The sequence below is a fragment of the Lycorma delicatula genome, chromosome 1, assembly GCF_047948215.1.
Source record: "Lycorma delicatula isolate Av1 chromosome 1, ASM4794821v1, whole genome shotgun sequence".
NCBI lineage: Eukaryota > Metazoa > Arthropoda > Insecta > Hemiptera > Fulgoridae > Lycorma > Lycorma delicatula.
In genome coordinates, this window is record NC_134455.1 from 223,199,933 (window position 1) to 223,219,114 (window position 19,182).

General features: G+C 27.9%; 1 protein-coding gene across 1 annotated transcript in view; it reads right to left on the minus strand.

Moving 5' to 3' along the window:
* IntS6 (integrator complex subunit 6) overlaps nucleotides 1–19,182 on the minus strand; it is a 77,064-nt gene that overhangs the window by 43,372 nt on the left and 14,510 nt on the right. Inside the window, exons 4-6 of the mRNA XM_075373350.1 lie at nucleotides 16,206–16,386; nucleotides 12,361–12,492; nucleotides 8,238–8,374 (exon numbers count right to left, since the gene is read on the minus strand). Of these exons, the coding sequence (XP_075229465.1) occupies nucleotides 8,238–8,374; nucleotides 12,361–12,492; nucleotides 16,206–16,386 (450 nt within the window). The remainder of the gene's footprint in view (nucleotides 1–8,237; nucleotides 8,375–12,360; nucleotides 12,493–16,205; nucleotides 16,387–19,182) is intronic.

Here is a 19,182-nt window from a genome sequence, read left to right on the forward strand (position 1 = left end):
TCATATCAAACCAATCACATTTTATTAAATCAGCTTTTTGTAAAAAAAAAAAAAATATTATATATATATATATATATATATATATATATATATATATACTAGCCGCTCGGCCTGGCTTCACCGGACCTCCCAGCCAGGCCTCACTTCGCTCGGCGCTTTGGTTTTCCAGGTTTCCAAAGTTCTTTTTTCAACTGGAAAATTTTTGACGTTATCAACTTTACTTCAAGTTAAGAGCTTAATGTTTTTAGAAAAAATTTCATGCAATTTAGATACAATATATGATAACAGAAAATACATTTTTTTTAATTTACAGACATGGAGGCTGCGCCCCCAAACCCTCCCTCAGAAAATAACTCCCATATAACAATTGTGAAAACATTTTTGGTAGATAATTTGGAAATCAACATTAAAAAACTTTTAAAAGGTTGTAAATCCACACGTGTATTAATAAAATCGCCCATTACTCTAATTGATAGAAAAGCTAAAATATCCGGAAAAACAAAGTATTGGAGATAAATTTAAGAAGACCTGAAATGAGAACTTGAGTAGAGAAAATGTCTTAATTTGGATAATTGTGTAGAAATTGAATACTGCATAAAACTATTTATTAAACTTTTCAAGCATACGAACAAATAAATGCAAAAAATGTCAAAATTGTAAAAAATTAACTTTTACACGTATAACTCGATAACGCCAAATCGCATGAAAAAAATAGATAGCCTACGTTAAAAATAATTTCATATGACTCGGCCATTGTAAAAACCTAATTTCTCTGCCACCTCTGATTTAAATCTCCTACCAGCAATATAAAGAATCTACAAAAAAGTACTTTGCTATTGTCACAATCATTAAGTGTAGTCAAAATTGGAACTCGAATCCGCATCGAATTGAAAAAAAACAAACTAAAATCACATGAAATTTAACTTTTAAAGCATGTGAACAAATGAATCCAATGTTGTCATAATGGAAAAAAGTAACTTTAACGCCGATAACTCGCAACCGTTATGTCGGAGGTCCAAAAAAATTAGTCTATGTTCACCGCAGGGCTTCAAAGTGTAGGTGTGCAAAATTTTAGACAAATCTGTCCGGTAGATCTCGAGTTAAGTTGGAACAGACAGACAAACAAACATTGATGTTTGCATTTTATATGTATAGATATATATAAAACATATATTCTTTGTTTAACTTATTTCCATTTTCATTATACTTTGTATAATTAATTGCTCTATTTACCATGTTTGTGTAAGTATTAATTTTGTGTGACTACAGGTGATTTGAAGATCTGTGTACTGTGTATAGTGGCTTTGTTAGATGTGGGTTTCCTACATAATGAAATTATAAATATATTATTTTTATCATTAATTTCAATATTAACATCTAAATAATTTATTTCTTTATTATCAATTTCAAAGGTAAATTGCAATTCACTATAGTAGGAATTAATTTGTTCGAAATGATTAAATGCTCGTTACATATAACTGGATTATTGACTACAACACTATCTAGTCCATAATAAAATATCATGCGTATGAGTTATCCCGTAGACTACTTTACTTTCAAGCTACTGTAAATAAACCTCAGTTAAAATGGATGACAAAGGAAAACCAATCGGTAGAGTGTTTTCCTGGGTGTAATATTTGTCATCAAATTTAAAATAATTCTGTTCGCATATATTTCTTATAATAGCAATATGTCATTTTAACATTATTAACAATATTATTAATTTTTAATGTTAATTATAATTCATTTTTCATATTTTAAAATTTTATTTTAATTTTTAATTTAACTGAATAAAGTTTGAATTCTCAAAATAAAAGGATTAAAGGGTTTAAATTTTAAATAAAATAAATAATTGCATGATAAGTTATTATATTTTATGAAGTTTGTAATGTAATTTGAGATGCATATATGAATATGTAATGCAACTGATGATGTGAGTAAATCACGAAAGCGCTCCTGCATCCTAATTTACTAATCCTAAACTTTAGTTGACCTAATAAAATAAAATTAAATGTATATATATATATATATATGGCCTTATACATAAAATAAATAAATTGATCTTACACCAGAAGACACCACAGATAAGATAAAATTAAACAGGAAGATCAAGAACAAAAACACTCTTCACAATCAAAAGAAAAAACTCACAACATGAACATTTTCAACACTAGAAAGGGCATAAAAATCAGTATATATGAAAAAGTACTGGGAGGACCACAAGGCCCAAACAGTCCCATCGAAGAGACTTGGATGATGGACTGACTAGAGTAATCTTTTGTGGTCATAAAAGATGAAAATAATAAAATAAATGAATTGGTCCACTAAAAAATACAACATACACTGCTTAAATATGAATGTTTAATTTAAATACCATAAGTGATTATGAAATTATTAAAATGATTTCTCAGTTCATTTTTTCAGTAAAAAAAATTACAGATTTTATAATTTGTAATATGGTTATAAATTAAAACAATTTGTAATTTGACAGATCTAAAGCAGAGGTTCCTATCATGAATATAATTTTAAGAAAGTATTTATCAAATGTTATGTTACAATGAATCGGCACTGAGGATTTTCATTTATACCAAAAACTGGAAGTTCTCCAAATCTTATACATATAACTTATCAATTTCCAGTAACTGTTACAACTGGCTTTTCCACTAAAAAGCCACTGTATGAGGTACGTCTGCAAGATTAATAATACTTTAATCATTTGTCTTCTTCCATTAACTGGAAGAACTGCTTGTTTTAACTTGTAAAATCTGTACATTGTTCTTGGATATTGTTTGAATTGTTTCTCTCCACTTCTAGCCTTTCAATTACTTTTAGTAACATTTCATAGCCCATTTTGTTTTTTTACAAGACCATCCTTTTTATATGCATTTTTTTTATAATTCCCTTTATTTTATTTCTTATTATATAGTCCTGCAATTGATTTATATATTTTTGAGTCTCCCGATTTCTTCAGCTTGTATTGTACAGTAGTCCTTAACCATTAAGTGTCTATGATCTCATTCAGAAAGTACAATAAATCAATTAGCAATTACAAAGTGTTATTGAAAAGTTTTAAGAATAGGCTAGTACTTTCAAAATGGCAGTACTTTGCGACTACTGTTATGGATCTCCTTCAAACTAGTCCCCTTCTGACTGAATGCACTGACTCTAATAGTGTTTCCATTTTTCTGCATTCCTGTTAATTTTCTTTCTTAAGAGTGTTAAGACCTCCCCCCTCTGTATTTGCCTGGATGTCTTTGATTGAGTCAAATTGGTTCCCTTTCAGGAAAATTTCAATTTAGGAAATAGGTAGAATTGGCAGGGGCTAAATCACAGGAATAGGAAGGTTGTGGAAGCACAGGAATTTGGAATTTGATCAAAAATTCTACTAGAATAATTGCTCAAGAATGTACAATGAACCAGTATATTGTCATGGTGGAGGACCCAATTCTTGTCTCACCAGAGTGCAAGCCTTTTCTCCTACACATTTCTGGGCAAATTCTGGACACTTTTACAGTGTTCCTGAGTGAATGCCTCCCCTCTAGGGGCAAATTCATGAAACATGATACCCATAGAATCGAAAAACCACCAACAGTCTTCATATTCGATTGACTTAGCCACATGAACTTGGACCCTTGCACTGCAATGATGTGCCTTGTTTTTTTGGATTATACCCATAGATCCACGATTCATTGCTTGTAAATATCCTATTCAAGAAATCTGGGTTAGTTTTGGCCCAATTAATCAGTTCTTAGGACACTTCAAGTTGGTGTTGTTTCTGCTGGTTTAACAACAATTTCAGAATGAATTTCACAGACACTAGATGCATGTTCAAACCTTCAGTTAAAATTAACAGTTAAATCCAGTTTATCAGCCATCTCCCTAATTGTTAAGTCTAGGGTCACACTAAATCGCAAAAAATAAAAAAACAATACAATAAAAAGTATCAACCCGAATCCGGAGTTGGAATTTGGGAGGGGTCAAAATTTGGGGCTGGTCGGGATCGGGATAGATCTGGAACGAAATGACCGAGTGAGGACAGAATGTGAAGATAAAAGGAATAGAAGCTTCCCCCTAGTAAGTCCATGGGACTTAGAAAAATTATCACTAGATCTCACCTTAACAATCTGTAAAATTTTACAAGTCCTTGTTTACCAATTCAGAATGATGTCACAGTTATATAATTGCTCGCCGATTGACTTAAAAAATTTTAAACTAAAGTAGAGGATATGTCGACTCAATTTAAAACAGTTTCTTATGACAGAAACAAATACTTCACAAAAAACCAAAAAATATCATCAATCCGTCAGCCAAAAATCATGAAATTTTACCAAGACCAAACCAATAACTGAAAAACCAATCCAAAAATAAAATATTCGCAGAGCAATACGACTCACGTGTTCCCAGAATGAGACCTCCAACTAAATTCATCAATGTCTATTGTCAACAAAAAGTTCAATAGTGTAATACAGTTTGTACTCCTTCCTTGGCCCTTAGGCACCTTACAATCCTATTCTAGCTTCCTTAAAATAATAAAAAATGATATAATATCACATTCAATTTGTTTTTAAAGCTTATTATTTGGGACAAACAAGAAACAAAATAGCATTAGAATTTATTGAAATCCTGTGCCCTTATGCATTTCAGTACCCTAGCAATTCAAATAATTATAAACATTTATAAATACTGTGATGATATTTTTCAAACTCTTTTCTATCTTCAAGAATGAGTAAAATATACACTGATATTACCCCTCAGGGGCAGCTTTATGGACAGTACGGGTTATGAGATTACATTTACCTTCAAGGTATAGGTAAGGCAAATGTATGATGTAGACTGGTTGGCTTTAAAAATCACACTCCAGGTAGTATTGGGGAACATTTTAATAATAGATTCTAAATTAAATACCATCTGCACGATACACCAGGGAGCTTTGAGGAGACAGCCCCTCCACCTGGATAACTCTGTCATAGGCCTATTATTTATACAGAAGACTTCATTATTTTCAGAGTAAAGAACTGGTCCAGATTTTAGGAAATGTAATAAACACAGAAAGATCTTGTAACATTTTGGAACATGTAATATCACTTTTCTCACAGGTAAGGAAGCAGAAATATAATGAAAAAAAAAAGGATCACCATTTTGGGTTTCAATGGTGATGAATAAGAAGAGAAAAGTAGATAAGGAATATGTAATGATGTGCGGAGGAGTTGGGAGAGATACAAGAGCTAGGGAAGAAGTAGTCAACAGTGTCCACTGAACTGAATGATATGATAATAAGAAGAAATGAATTAAAGAATAGTCTATGTTGGTTTAGAGTTAGTGGAAAAAAATTATACAGATTCAAACTGAAATATATACTCTAATGGAAGACAGTGAAGAAACAGTTTTATAGAAAATACAAGAGATTGTTGCTAGGATTTGCCAGTAAATTGAACACATATTTATAACAGGAGTCTGGAATGCCAAGGCGTAACAATGAAAATACAGATTTGGAAGTTTGGCAAGGTATGGTACCAAAGATGCTTACTTCTAATGAAAATGATGCTAGAATGATTGAATTTTTTTTTATAAAAAATAAATCAAATTATATTTACAGCTACTGAACAAGATTTTCAACCTGTAGTGGTATTTTACATGTAAAAAAACATAAAAAGTGTGCAGTACAAGATATATGAGCATACAGAAGCACAGAACTCAGTATGCAATGTAGACTCTGGTCATGAAGCCAATACACAATCACCAAGAAAAGTTATAACTAACAATTATATAAAAATTAAAATAGAACTCCAGAAAACTGAATAGAGGGAGAATGTTCACACTTCCATTTCTTTTGTGTAGACAAATTGGGTGAAAAATTGCTCTAGATTGAGGAATGGTCTTAATTTGTATGGAAAATAGTAGAAATAAAGTAAACATTAATAAAAGTAGCAGAATGGTATGTAGTTCAAACAAAGCTAAAACAGACAAATGATGGAATGGCAGTGTTAAAAATAACATAAAAGGAAAGAAAGATGCTTGTAGAAGAAATACAAACAAGAAACATAGAGAATTGGTACAACAAATATCTTGAAGCTTTTATAGCAATAATGGAAGTAAGGGAACATAAAATAAGGAAGAAATTTGGAAGGTAGACCATTTGGAAAGCCAGTGACAATGATAAAGAGTTCTAGACACTCATTAAGTGTTTAAAGAAGAAATGGGAGAAGCAAGCAAGAAATAAAAAAAAAATCAAGAAAACAAGCTGATGAAAATTACAAAAGTTTTGGAAGTTTATTAAAGGGAGCACTCTCAAAATTATTTTAAAGTTACTAGGTTGGAGAAAGAGAAAAATAAATGAAAAAGAGATTGGGTGACATGTATATAGAAGAGATGGAATTTGCAATTGGAAAGGTAAAAACAGAAAAATTGCCAGGATGAGATGAAATGCCAGAAATGATAAAGTATGGAGGGGATGAGGTAAAGAGATGAACGTAGATGACTTTTAAAAATGCATGGAATACGGAGAAAATTTAGAAAAATAATACAATTAGTCCAATTCTTAAGAAGGATAGCTCTATTGTTTGTAACAGTTATAGAGCAGTATATATGGTGTGTTAAATGTTCAAGAGTTCTTGAATGTAGAATAAGGTCACAAGCAGAGGAAGGATTGTAAATAAGTTTTCTGGTCAAAGAGATAAACACTAGTTCATGTTTTTTTTTCTTTTTAGTAGCAGACGATAAATGATTAACTATCAAAGAAACCTATTCTTGACATTTTTTAATTTAGAAACTCCATTTAACATGGTTGTGAAGAAAGAAATATGAGAGGTATAATGGTCTCATGCGGTCAGTAGAAAGATGATAAAAAGTAATTAAAAGCTTGTTTAAAAATTACTTTGAGGAATAAATTTAATAAAACACTGAGGTTGTTTTCTATAATTTGTTAACTTTTTTCTCCATACTTCCATCATTACTAAATCAAACTCCCAGATATTCTAAATTGTTCATCCCTTCTATTTTTTTTGGACTTCCCACACTATGGTGCAAACACATGTTTATACCACTTCAAATATTTTTTTTGATATCTTTTTCCAAATATTCTTGACCCAAATTTTCCCTTATAATAGTGTTGCATATTGTATCTTTTCTAGTTTTTTCAACTTCTAAATAAAACTTTATATCCTTTTAATCTACTATTCTAATCTAATTTGCCATTCCACAACTTTCTCAAGCATATGTTAGCATGATTTACATATTTTCATTTTGGATTGAAACTTCTTTTTTTAATTATATAACTACTTGTTTACTAAAAAAAACTAGATTACTTTCTGTATTTTATTAACTTCTTTCTCCATATTTCTGTCACTACTAAATCATACTCATAGATATTCAAAATTTTCATTTGTTTTAAATTTTTTTGACTTTCACACTATGTTAAGTATATTTTATCCATTCTTAAACTTATTAATAATCATAATCTTATTCTATGATACATTTAATCCATTCCCTTGCTTTTTTCCAACATTCCTCCATTAAATCACGCCTACCTATAAATCTTCCTTGCTTTTAACTATTATGACAATATCATCAGTATACACTAAAACATACTATGTACAACTGGTCTCAAATTCCAACTGCATAGCTTTGTCTTCTAGTTCTATACTTGCACCATTTCGGTATAGTCTGTAAAAATCATTAAGAGTAATGGACTTGAGCTCTAACTGACCTACTTAAATCCCAAATCCATTCTGAAATTCTATGGATTTTTTGATTGATTTTACAGCTGAATTAAAAAAAATTTAAGGCTGCTTTCTAGATAAACTGACCAAAACTATTATAAAATAAATAAACAATAATCATAGTTTCATTTCAAAAGAAACCCAAGCTACTTTTGGATGCTTGTTATTCTTGAGAATGGATGGTCAGCAATGACTTGTGCCTCATGTCAAGAGTGCCTACAACCACTCAGTTATGGCAAGTAACAGAGACGTTTAAAGAAACTTTTTTCCACTCTTAAAAATATCACTTATTCAATAATTTAAAAACACAACGGACATTCAAAGTTAATATTGGATGATTTTTCAATGAATTCTTAACAAACAAAAACAAAATCATTAAAGCATACTACTTGACATAAGTAACAATTGATTATTCTACACAAGTATCATTAACATTTTATGATATTATGAAACACAAATATTGTAAATGAAACAATGTTTGTTATCTCAAGAAATTATAATCAGAAACATCAAACTCACTCCATTCTGATTAACAAACAACTTATTCATGGATATATCATTCTGGTTACTAGAACTAAGTACTTCCTTGTCCCAGTCTCTTCCATCCGTTTCTTGTTCACTATCCATTCCCATGCCATCTGAATTATCTCTTGGATCTAAAAAAAAAACAGTAAAATCGACATATTTATTTAAATAATAATAAATAATGCATGCAATAATTAGGATTAATCTAAGGATTATGCAGAATTTTTTCCCACATTTTTATGACTAATGTACTGTAACAATATAGATATCTAGAGAACATGGTTAAGAAAGTTGAAAACATGAAAAAGTAAAACCGATGGCAGAATCATCAATAAAAGAACAAATATGAATTGACAATTATCTACTTCATAAAAAGATAAGACAAATTTATATGCTGTGCTCAAGGAAAAAATATTGTTTTCATCAAATAAATGACAAATGCACATGAAAATAAGAAATAAGTTAATCACAAGTTAACTAAGTAATAATTTTATGATGGCACTAAAAACAGGAAGGAAATACCATTGTTAATTTATTAAATTTGTTCAGATACTAATAAAAATATACAAGAAAAGGGGTAAAGTTGCATCAAACAGAAAAAAGCCATACAATGACTGCAAAAAAGAAGTCCTTAGATACCATTTGTAAAGCAAATTAAGAAATAAAGGAGCTTTACAACAGTATACTTCTAGAATGTCCAATATTTACAACACCTCATGAGTGAAAGAGAAAGTTTACAGAAATATTATTTTTTCATTCAATTAAATCAATATTTACAGTGCTCTATGTTACACTTAATACCTCATTTCCTTCACTAAGTTTTAATGAAAATTTTTCAAGAAACTAACATATTTGACTAAAATTAACATGTAGATCAGACAGCTACATTTCAGTTTTAAAGTGCTTGTACAGTTATTGAAATAGTTCATAAATTGTATTTTTATAACTTTAAACAAACATTCCCAAAAAGTAACTTTTTGGCACTTAAATCTGTTTTACTACAAGTCCTTAATCAATGAATGAATAGATTAAAACACAGGTTAAAATTTAATTTTTAAATGAAATGTCAAATAAAAAAATTGTTCTATTTTTATCATGATTTATGATGATTAAACAGTGTCTTAAAATTATTACAATATGTCAAAACAAATTATTTTACCAATATTTATAACTTAAAAAATTAAATTTATTTATAACTCTACAATTTTAAACAAATTATTAATTGAATTTAATCAATGCAATAATTACAGAAATAAAGTGGGTAATAAGTTTTATATAAGTATTTGTATTAATATCTAGAATATGATAAAAAAATTAAAATATTGGTTTCAGGATATCAAAAGCAGTGAGGGAAGAGAGGTTTGTAGTTAGTAGAGTTAAGAGAGGTGAAAAAAAATGTAAACTGCTTGATCCATCATTATAGTCTTCAATAGTACTTCAACTAATTGTTCATTTTCTGTGGCTATTCCTCCAAAAGAGAAAAATGAAAATATAGCAGTCCAGAGATTTAAGGGAGTAATTTAGAATACTACAGAATTCTGGCGTATCTGACAGAACATTATTTATTTTACTTAACAAATTAAACTTAAATACTTATAGAATTTTTAGAAAAATCTTAAAAGGAGAAACTGCAATAAATGAAAACTCTAGCAACAAACAACCAACACTTCTCTCCTCTATCAAGTTAAGACCCTATACTGATCTCAGATGTTCATTCCTGAGAAACCAAATTTGCAAACTGCATAACAAAGTAGAACAAAATATTCTATTAGATACTGTAAAACAAGTTGAGGACATGCATATTATTAACAGGCATTACCTCACTCAAAAGTAGTACAAATTTTTAATTGCTTACATTTACAACCTTCTAAAATTTAAGAATGGATTGTAACAATTATTCTTGTCCTTTTTTGAGTATAAAAAGTATAAAAAATAAACTTTCTCAATGGATAGTATATTAAAAAAATTTTCAAAATTTGACAATAACTTTTTTAGTAAATTTTTAATGTTAGAACAAAATTAAAATCTGATTGGACTAAGCTTAGATGCAACAATGTTTTCTATAAAATAGTGAATTTTTAAAATGACTTCAATACAAAGCTTGTTAGTTAATGTGGTAATGCAAACCTAATCTTTCTCTTCTTTTTAAGTAAACACTAGAAATATTTAGTTTCAGAATTAGAACTGAAACCAGCATACTAATCTAATAACCACATAATAAAATATTTTTAAAAAAATAATAAAATAAAACAATCTGAGCTGAATTTATAAAATTAAATGTAATATTGTGATAGTATTTATAAAGAAAAAGATAAATAAATTCTATAAAACTAAATTTCTTCAACATTACAGAAATTGCAAAAATAATAAATTAGGTTTATCTAATGTAGCAGACAATCTAATAAACAATATACATTAAATTTCTGATATTAATACAAATTTAGAAATACTAAAAATTAATAAAGATGATATAAAATTAAATATATGATAAAAGTATTACATACATAAAAACAAACAGAATTTAAATTTGATAAAACATCAGATAAGTGTTTGAGGGAGGCGGTCTTATGAAAACTGCAACACATAGCAGCACTGTAAATTAATACGCAATTTTCATTATTTTAGTAATTTTTAAATTTTTATTATGCAATAATGGAATTATTTCAATTATAACTAAGGATCATACAAAAGTACTTCATGAAAAATTAAGATAAAATATGTTTTATCTCAATATTCTGTACTGGACGGTTTATTTAATATAATTTAAATGTACAAATGTATATATAGAAATACTTTTATTTTATTCTGAATATTGAATCTTCTTTTCTGAATCTAGTAAGCATGGTGCAATTTTGATTTTTGTTAAATTCTGTTAACTCATAGTTGTCAAATTTTACAAAGAAACAATCTTTTTCTGTGTCTTACTGAATTTTTAGGAACTGGATTTTTTTATAATTAAAGTAAGGATATAATTTTTTTTTGTTAATATATTTGAGCACATATGAGAGTAAGTTGAAGAAGTTGGAAAGAGCATGAATGCAAGTTATGCTTTGTATATGTGTGTTTATACATTAATAAATAAAAAAAGGATTTAATGTGTAACTTATGTGTTCCAGATTTTATGTGTAACTTATGAATAATATGAATAAATGTGGTTGATTTATATGTATATTAATTATAACTATTTTATTAATGTTAACTGGCTTGAATAATCAATTATTTAATTTAATGTTCTAATCCCACTAACAATTAAAGTCAGGATAAATAACCACTGTTTGTGAAAAATATATGTTATAAAAATGTGAAATGTATGAATTGTACCTATTGGTTCTATTTACCTCTCTTCTTATTTTGTTATTAGTAAAACTAAAAAAAAAAAAAAAAAAAAAAATCCAGATTACACAAATAAGTTAAATTATAACTAATCATTTTGTTATTGAAAATGAAGACGATGGAAAATAAAGTTTCATCAATTTTATCATTTTGAAATTCAACATAATTTCTAATTTCTTTTATCTTGTAGTCCTTTTTTAAAGGTAGATATTATCATTAATACAAATATTTTTCTTTGTTCTACGAATATCATAGATTATTATTTATATTTAATAAAGTAGAATTTGAAGGCTAGGTATTAATAAGTAATGCTCTTTCATTTGGTTAAGAAGCAAGAAAAATACAAGTATTTCTGAAATTTTTAGAAAATATTACCCTTCTATGAAATAAAAACATTATTAAATGTGATTAACTCAAGCACTGAATTATTAATTTGATGATTCTAATAAAATAGGAATTGCATTTCCTTTTGCTTTGTAGTCCTGTAAGATGGTAAAAGCATTAATACAATATTAACACATGATCTCCTGGCATGTATTTTAAAAACTGAAAAATAATTATAGTATTCTAATGATAAGGAATCGAAAAATAAATAGCTTTAAGAATTTACAATAGGAAGCATTACTTTTTAAAAATACTGCTATATCAATATTTTTTTTTTGTAAAAAAAAATTGATTAATAAAACAAACATATTAATAAATAAATAAATTACATATAATCATTTGAGCAATGGTGACACTTTCATGCTAAGTTTTTCATAACTAGTAATATAATTTAACTTACTATCTGAAGTGATTGGTGGAGGATCTGGTCCTCTTTTTTCAAAATTTATGACAACACCACTTTGGACTTTCTGTACTAAACTGTCTATGCACTGCATTAACATCCTATGAGAAGTTATGGAATACGAACGCCCTGAAAAATAATTTATTATGTATTTATATTCTAACAATTATAAAATTATATTAATTTTAAACCTAAATCAAAACAAATAATAACTTTACATATAACATAAAAAAAATCACATTTATAAAAGAATGGAAATCATATAGAAGAGTTTTAAATAGACAACAGTACACTTTAGTAACATACTACTAAGTTCTTCAAAACCAGAAATTAAAATTCAAATCTTGCAAATGAATATTAAATAAACTTATCATGTATAGGTATAATTATGTATATGTAGTAGGTATAGTTTAAACATAAAATTTTGCTCCACTCCTTGCAACATATCAAGGGGACAATATTTATTGTGATAAGTTCAGGTTTTTAAACTTGCAAATCAGACTGAATCAAGCCTTTTCCCATTTTATCAAACAATGACTCTTTAAGATTTTTTAGCAAAACTGTCAAGTAATGATGTTGCAAAATGAGCCATGTATTTCTCTTAAATAGCAGGGGTTAAGTCTTGTGAAATTTTTGTTTACTTCAAGCACAGTGCGGGAATGAATGTTTACCACAGGAAAACATTAGTGTGAAAGAACAGACATATGGAAAATGACCATGTTTGAAAGCTGAAAATCTGTTACCTGACAACAAATAAAACATTAATGAGATTCAGCAAGCTGGTAGTTAAACAACCATCTTACAACAGTCATGGAAGTTAGGAATATTAAAAAAATACTGCAAATGAAATTTAAATGCAAAAATAAGCGTATGGTGGCTACCTAGAAAATAGTAAAAAGAAAAACATTTACAACTCTAGTTGTTAAATATTTTATAAAAAGGGTTTTTTTTACTTTAATTTAACCATGATGGTACGGGACCACCATTTTATGGGTAAATTGAGGAGTAATAATGACTATATAATAACATAACAACTCTTCTTCTCCTAATAAAGCAAAGACATAGAAATTTTGTCGACAGTTGGTGAGATCTTGACTACCAATTTCTACAATTCAAAGTGATCAATGCCTACAACTCAAAAAACATCAATTTTATAATTACTTTGTCCCCTCCCATATGTGATAAACCAAATGAACATAGAATTCAATGCAGAAGACACAAACACAACAGATTAAGTCCTCAATTAAAACCTACATTACCCTTAAAATAATAGAACATACAAAAAATTGTCCTTAAAACAAAACCTGTAAGAAAAATTAACTTTGATAACCATGGACCTAACATAGTGTACAAGATTTGTCTTTATTATGGAACAATAATACAAAAAAAACAAAACAAAAGACAAATATTACACTGATACAAAAAGCATTTGCACAAATTAGTGTATACACTAAAACTGACAAACAAAATGCTATATTGTACCTTAGCATTCACAAATTAATTTTATATAAATTCAAAGACTGCAGATTTTTCAATGAAGTTATTTTTATTCAAGTTGTTTATAATACACAACACAGCTGAAACTTTCAAAACCCTTAAAATTTATATAAATAAATTAAATTATACATTTATAATTGTATGCAAAAGGCTAAACAATACCACACTTTACAGATTAAGCAGTGTACCTGAATACTACATGTTTCCAATGTAGTTCAACCCAGCAATGATGTAATTGAAATATAAAACCCATAAATGTTTATCCTCAATACTAATGTGCCTATTTTGTCAATGATATGCTTGTGTTCTGAATGTTCAGAAGTCTCATTCACCAAATTATTACTTAAATGGCAGTTCATTCACACAGAAATTAGCAAGATACATCAACAATATCAAGTCATAGATAACTACAAGGAACAGTTTGTGCATTAATTCAATAAAGCAACTTATTATTAATAAAAAATGTATTAATAAAATCACATCATAAAAATTGAGAAATTAACTCAAGTTACAAGATACAGTACATAACAATAACACAAAAATGTAAAAAATGTTTATTTTTCCCAAATGGTGAAACCAGTAAGCAAAACATATACATATCAACATTAAACAAGTGCTTTAAGCATACATTGCCAATATAAAACCAATAATAACAAAGACTGGTCAAGGAATAAATATTAAGCTATTTTTCAGATATCTAAATTTATTTGTTGTGTGAATTAGTTACTGTATTTTAGTAACCACATTGCATCTGGATTAATTTTTATGTACATTAACTGTATAGTCTGCTTAATATAGTTCAATTTTTCAATTCTTTTTGAATATCTTCAGAATTTTGGGTTTTATGATTCTGTCCATTCTTCACTAAATGACCATGTCTTCTATTGTGAGTCGTAAACTGAACAGGTAAAAAATCAAAAACCAAAATAAAATTAGGATATTTTTCAAGAATTTTATCAGCTTATACTAGTTACCTAATGTAATAAACACGAGAGCTAAAAATATTGTCTTGACAATAACTGTGTGTTAAATTTTAATTACTATAAAAATAAATGTATGATCTTGATAAAAATATACATACTGCTATAAAATAGATTTTTATTTAAATCTATGCTACCCACTGTGGCATATAAACTTAAAAAAAATAAAAAAATAATTTAATTTAATTTTTAAATAATTCAATAAGCTAGATTAAAGTTAGTTATATTACATTTACTATGAAAACAGGCACTTTACTAATTAGTGAGATAAATGCAATATTTAAAGTGCATATCATGAAAGAATAACTCATATGTTAAATACATCTTTTGAATCTCTTGATGGAAATATCTGAGCTTATACCACAAGTTTGATTTATTTAAAAAAAAAATAAACTAGTAAGAACTAGCATGTTATGAAAAACAAGTACCATGTTTTTTACCTGTTTTTTGGTAGGTCTATATCAAAGTTTAATAACTTTGCTAAAACAAAAACAGGTGTTTGATACTTAAAAATAGTTTCGTCTGTTGTTTAGTTATTTATTTCTTTTAACATTTCTGATGTTAGGTTTCAATATGGTAATCATTAAAAAAAAAAAAACTGCTATTTGGTTTTTTGTAATAATAGGAAGGTTTTGCATTGAACTGTGTTTCAAAAGTACTGTTTCAGTTCAAACACATAATTTTACAATTTAATAATGGAAAAAAGCATTATAAGAAAAGAAAAATTTCTGACCATTTGTTAAAGAATCAAGTAGCTTCATAGTGGAACAGCAATAGTCATGTACAATCCTGCACTTAATTCCATACATGAAATGAGTGTATTCTTTTTCTAACAGCTGTAACCTACCCATTTTAATTGAATTTTTTCAATTACAAAACATTTCTATCTAGTATTAGATTAAATAATGAAATTAGGTATTTATTATTTCTTAATATGCAAGTTTCTTTATCCATGAACCAAAAAAAAAATTCTAAATATTTCTAACAGCTGATATATAGCTTTATTATTAAACTGTAAAATACTAGTGCCTAAATGTTAGAACAGATAATCTTTCCTAAAAGGTGGTTAAGAGAACTGTTGGAGAGATTAGTTTTATACGGTAATGTAATTGGTCATTTACTCTCTTAATGCCAGCTAATACATACTGTACTAACTTAATTGTCTTATATCTTAAAGGCATTAATACATTCTTCTTCTATGTCATGGAACACAATTCCCCTTTACCCTACAGAAATCTTGTTTACAGCAAATTGCTCAAATGCTATTTTCCATGGATAGAAAAGGTTTACTTAAAAGTCTTTGATTAACTATAGAGAAACAGTGTGTCTGGCAAATTTAAATAAGGTAAAATAATGTTAACTTACCACCAGTGACTTCACACATGGCATCAATAGGAGAGGAATCACTAGGAACTAAACCAGTATCTCGATCAACAGCAGGCGTCCCAGATAACCTGAGAACTAAGGAAAACAAACGCTGATCCCATCTGAATGGTTCTCTTGTCATTTCTGATCCTGGGATAGGAGAGTGCATCGGTAGATTAAACTATTAAACATAACAACAAAAATTTTTATTTAAAGCAATCATACAAAAAAATATTCATCTACTTCGTACAACTTAATTCAAATGTTCTAAGTTTGACATAATATTTATCTAAAAATGAAATGTTTTACATAAATTTTGTTATTTCCCGTATTCCAGACAAAAAAAAAGCACCAAGGAAATTTTTGTACGGTTTAATTAGCTTACTCTGAGTTAACTTTCCTAATTATCCATGCATTATCATCCTCACTTATAAAACTGTAAAAAATAATATTTTTAAACAATGATTGGACTTCCTAAATTTTGAAACTGTTTTAATTACTACCCAATGTAAATGGTTTGAATTTTAAAATTAACTAATATTTTCATTTTACTTAAATTCATTTTATTAACTTTATAGCAGCTACAAACACAGCAAACACCTGATTATCAGTGTTTTATAATGAAAGTTACTAAAAAATGTAGTTAATCTATTAAAGCTTTCAACTCTTTTCAAGTCATATTACTAATAATAAAGTTTGCTTAAATGAAAGTAATTTTACATTAAACATTACTCCATCGTAGGACGGAATCTTTTTAAATCAATATTGAGCCCTTAGTTTTCAATAAAACATCCATAAATCTCAGGTAAAACCATCTTTTTATTTCATTTTTCAGATTATAATAAATCTCATTAACTATGACCAACTGCTTCCCTATATCCATTTCTTATAACTCTTCCTTTATTATTTTTTTTTCAATGCACCTTTTCACAGATTCCTTCCTTCCGCTCAAATTTGATTTCTTAGACTTACTTGTGTAGGCTAAATCGATGTAGAGGTAGGATTTTCAATATTTAACACAAGACAGTCGATCATTGTCTCAATAAGTTGTCATATTAACCTGTATATCAGATATTTAATAACATACTTAAAATGTTTTAATAATTTTTGGATGTAAAACAGATTTATACTAGTTTCTAGATGCATTATATAATTTGGCTTCAAATACATTTTGACAACAGAAACATATTTAAAAAAATATACATTCTACTACTCGATTCCAGGTGTTTGCTCTGATATTATTTTATTTCTTAAATGGTAGTTATTTAATGGATTCATATATAAGTTGGTTGACAATATATACTATACATTATGGATTTAAAAAAACATACATAAAACAATTTATTGGGTTTATACGGTAATATACATTACCAAAATAATGATGGAATCTTGATAAAGAAAATAAAGTTTATAAATGAAACATAAAAACAATTTTATAGGGATAAAATTAATATTACTGTGATAATAATTCTTACTTTTACAATGGTAAAAGATCAGACAAGCTTTTAATTTTATGATAATAAGGTAAGATTGTTATATGAAAATGCAGAGAGCCACATTTTAATAACAAAGTTGGACCACTGAATGTGAAAATAGGAGGAGAAAAGATTATGGAGGTAGAAGAATTTTGTTATTTGGGAAGTAGAATTACTAAAGATGGATGAAGCAGGAGCGATATAAAATGCCGAATAGCACAAACTAAACGAGCCTTCAGTAAGAAATATAATTTATTTACATCAAAAATTAATTTAAATGTCAGGAAAAGATTTTTGAAAGTATATGTTTGGAGTGTCGCTTTATATGGAAGTGAAACTTGGACAATCGGATGATGAAGAAATAAGAATAATAAATAAGAAATAAGATGAAGAAAGAAGCATTTGGAAAAATATAGTTAAAAGAAGAGACAGACTTATAGGCCACATACTAAGGCATCCTGGAATAGTCGCTTTGATATTGGAAGGACAGGTAGAAGGAAAAAATTGTGTAGGCAGGCTACGTTTGGAATATGTAAAACAAATTGTTAGGGATGTAGGATGTAGAGGGTATACTGAAATGAAACGACTAGCACTAGAAAGGGAATCTTGGAGAGCTGCATCAAACCAGTCAAATGACTGAAGACAAAAAAAAAAAGGTAAGATTTTTGTATTCAGCAGTTTGAAAAGGTAAATCTATCTCAATCTATATTTTCACAGATTTTCTTTACTTCTCTATGCAGTATAATCTCAGGAAATATGAACCACTTTGAAAAATTCCTACCACTCTAAAACAATTCCCTTCTTCCTAAGTGGCATATATATATAATTACATCAAGCCACTTCTTATTTCCTCTAATTTTATACTTTTTGATATCCCACTATGATAATTTGATTAATATTATTATAAATAACATAGTCTGACTGTGGAAAATCATTTTTAATAAGTCTAAAACCTCTGGGATTTTTCTTTGGGTTCAGGAAAGAAATTATTGCCAGATTCTGTAGAATTCATATTCCAGTAACCTTTTTTTTTTATTACCTACTCAATCAAGAATCACTTTAGCTACAATTTCAAGCAAAAAAATACTAAAGCACACCAATTTGAAAAAAAAAAATTGTAGGAAACAATTTTAAATAAATTCTGATCAAGGATCTTTACATCCATTAAAAAGTTATTCAAAATTTAATTTTTTTTCAATTTCTTATAAGTGAGTACAACAATTTTAATTTATAAGAATAAGTACTTTTAGGACGGTGAAAATCACCTAGCTGAAGCTGGATATTGCTGCTTAACAAGTAATAAAGGACCTGCAGATGCCATGAAATGTCAACTTGCAAGTACTTTTCTCGAATAGAATGCAAAAACATGTTTCTATACCAAATATTTCAGATTTATTTTATTTTCATTAAAATGCCTGGTAAATATATACTTTTTAAAGCCCTAACCAGTATTACTTGAAGACTTTCATTAAACATGTTCATTTAAAATTGAATAACTGCCT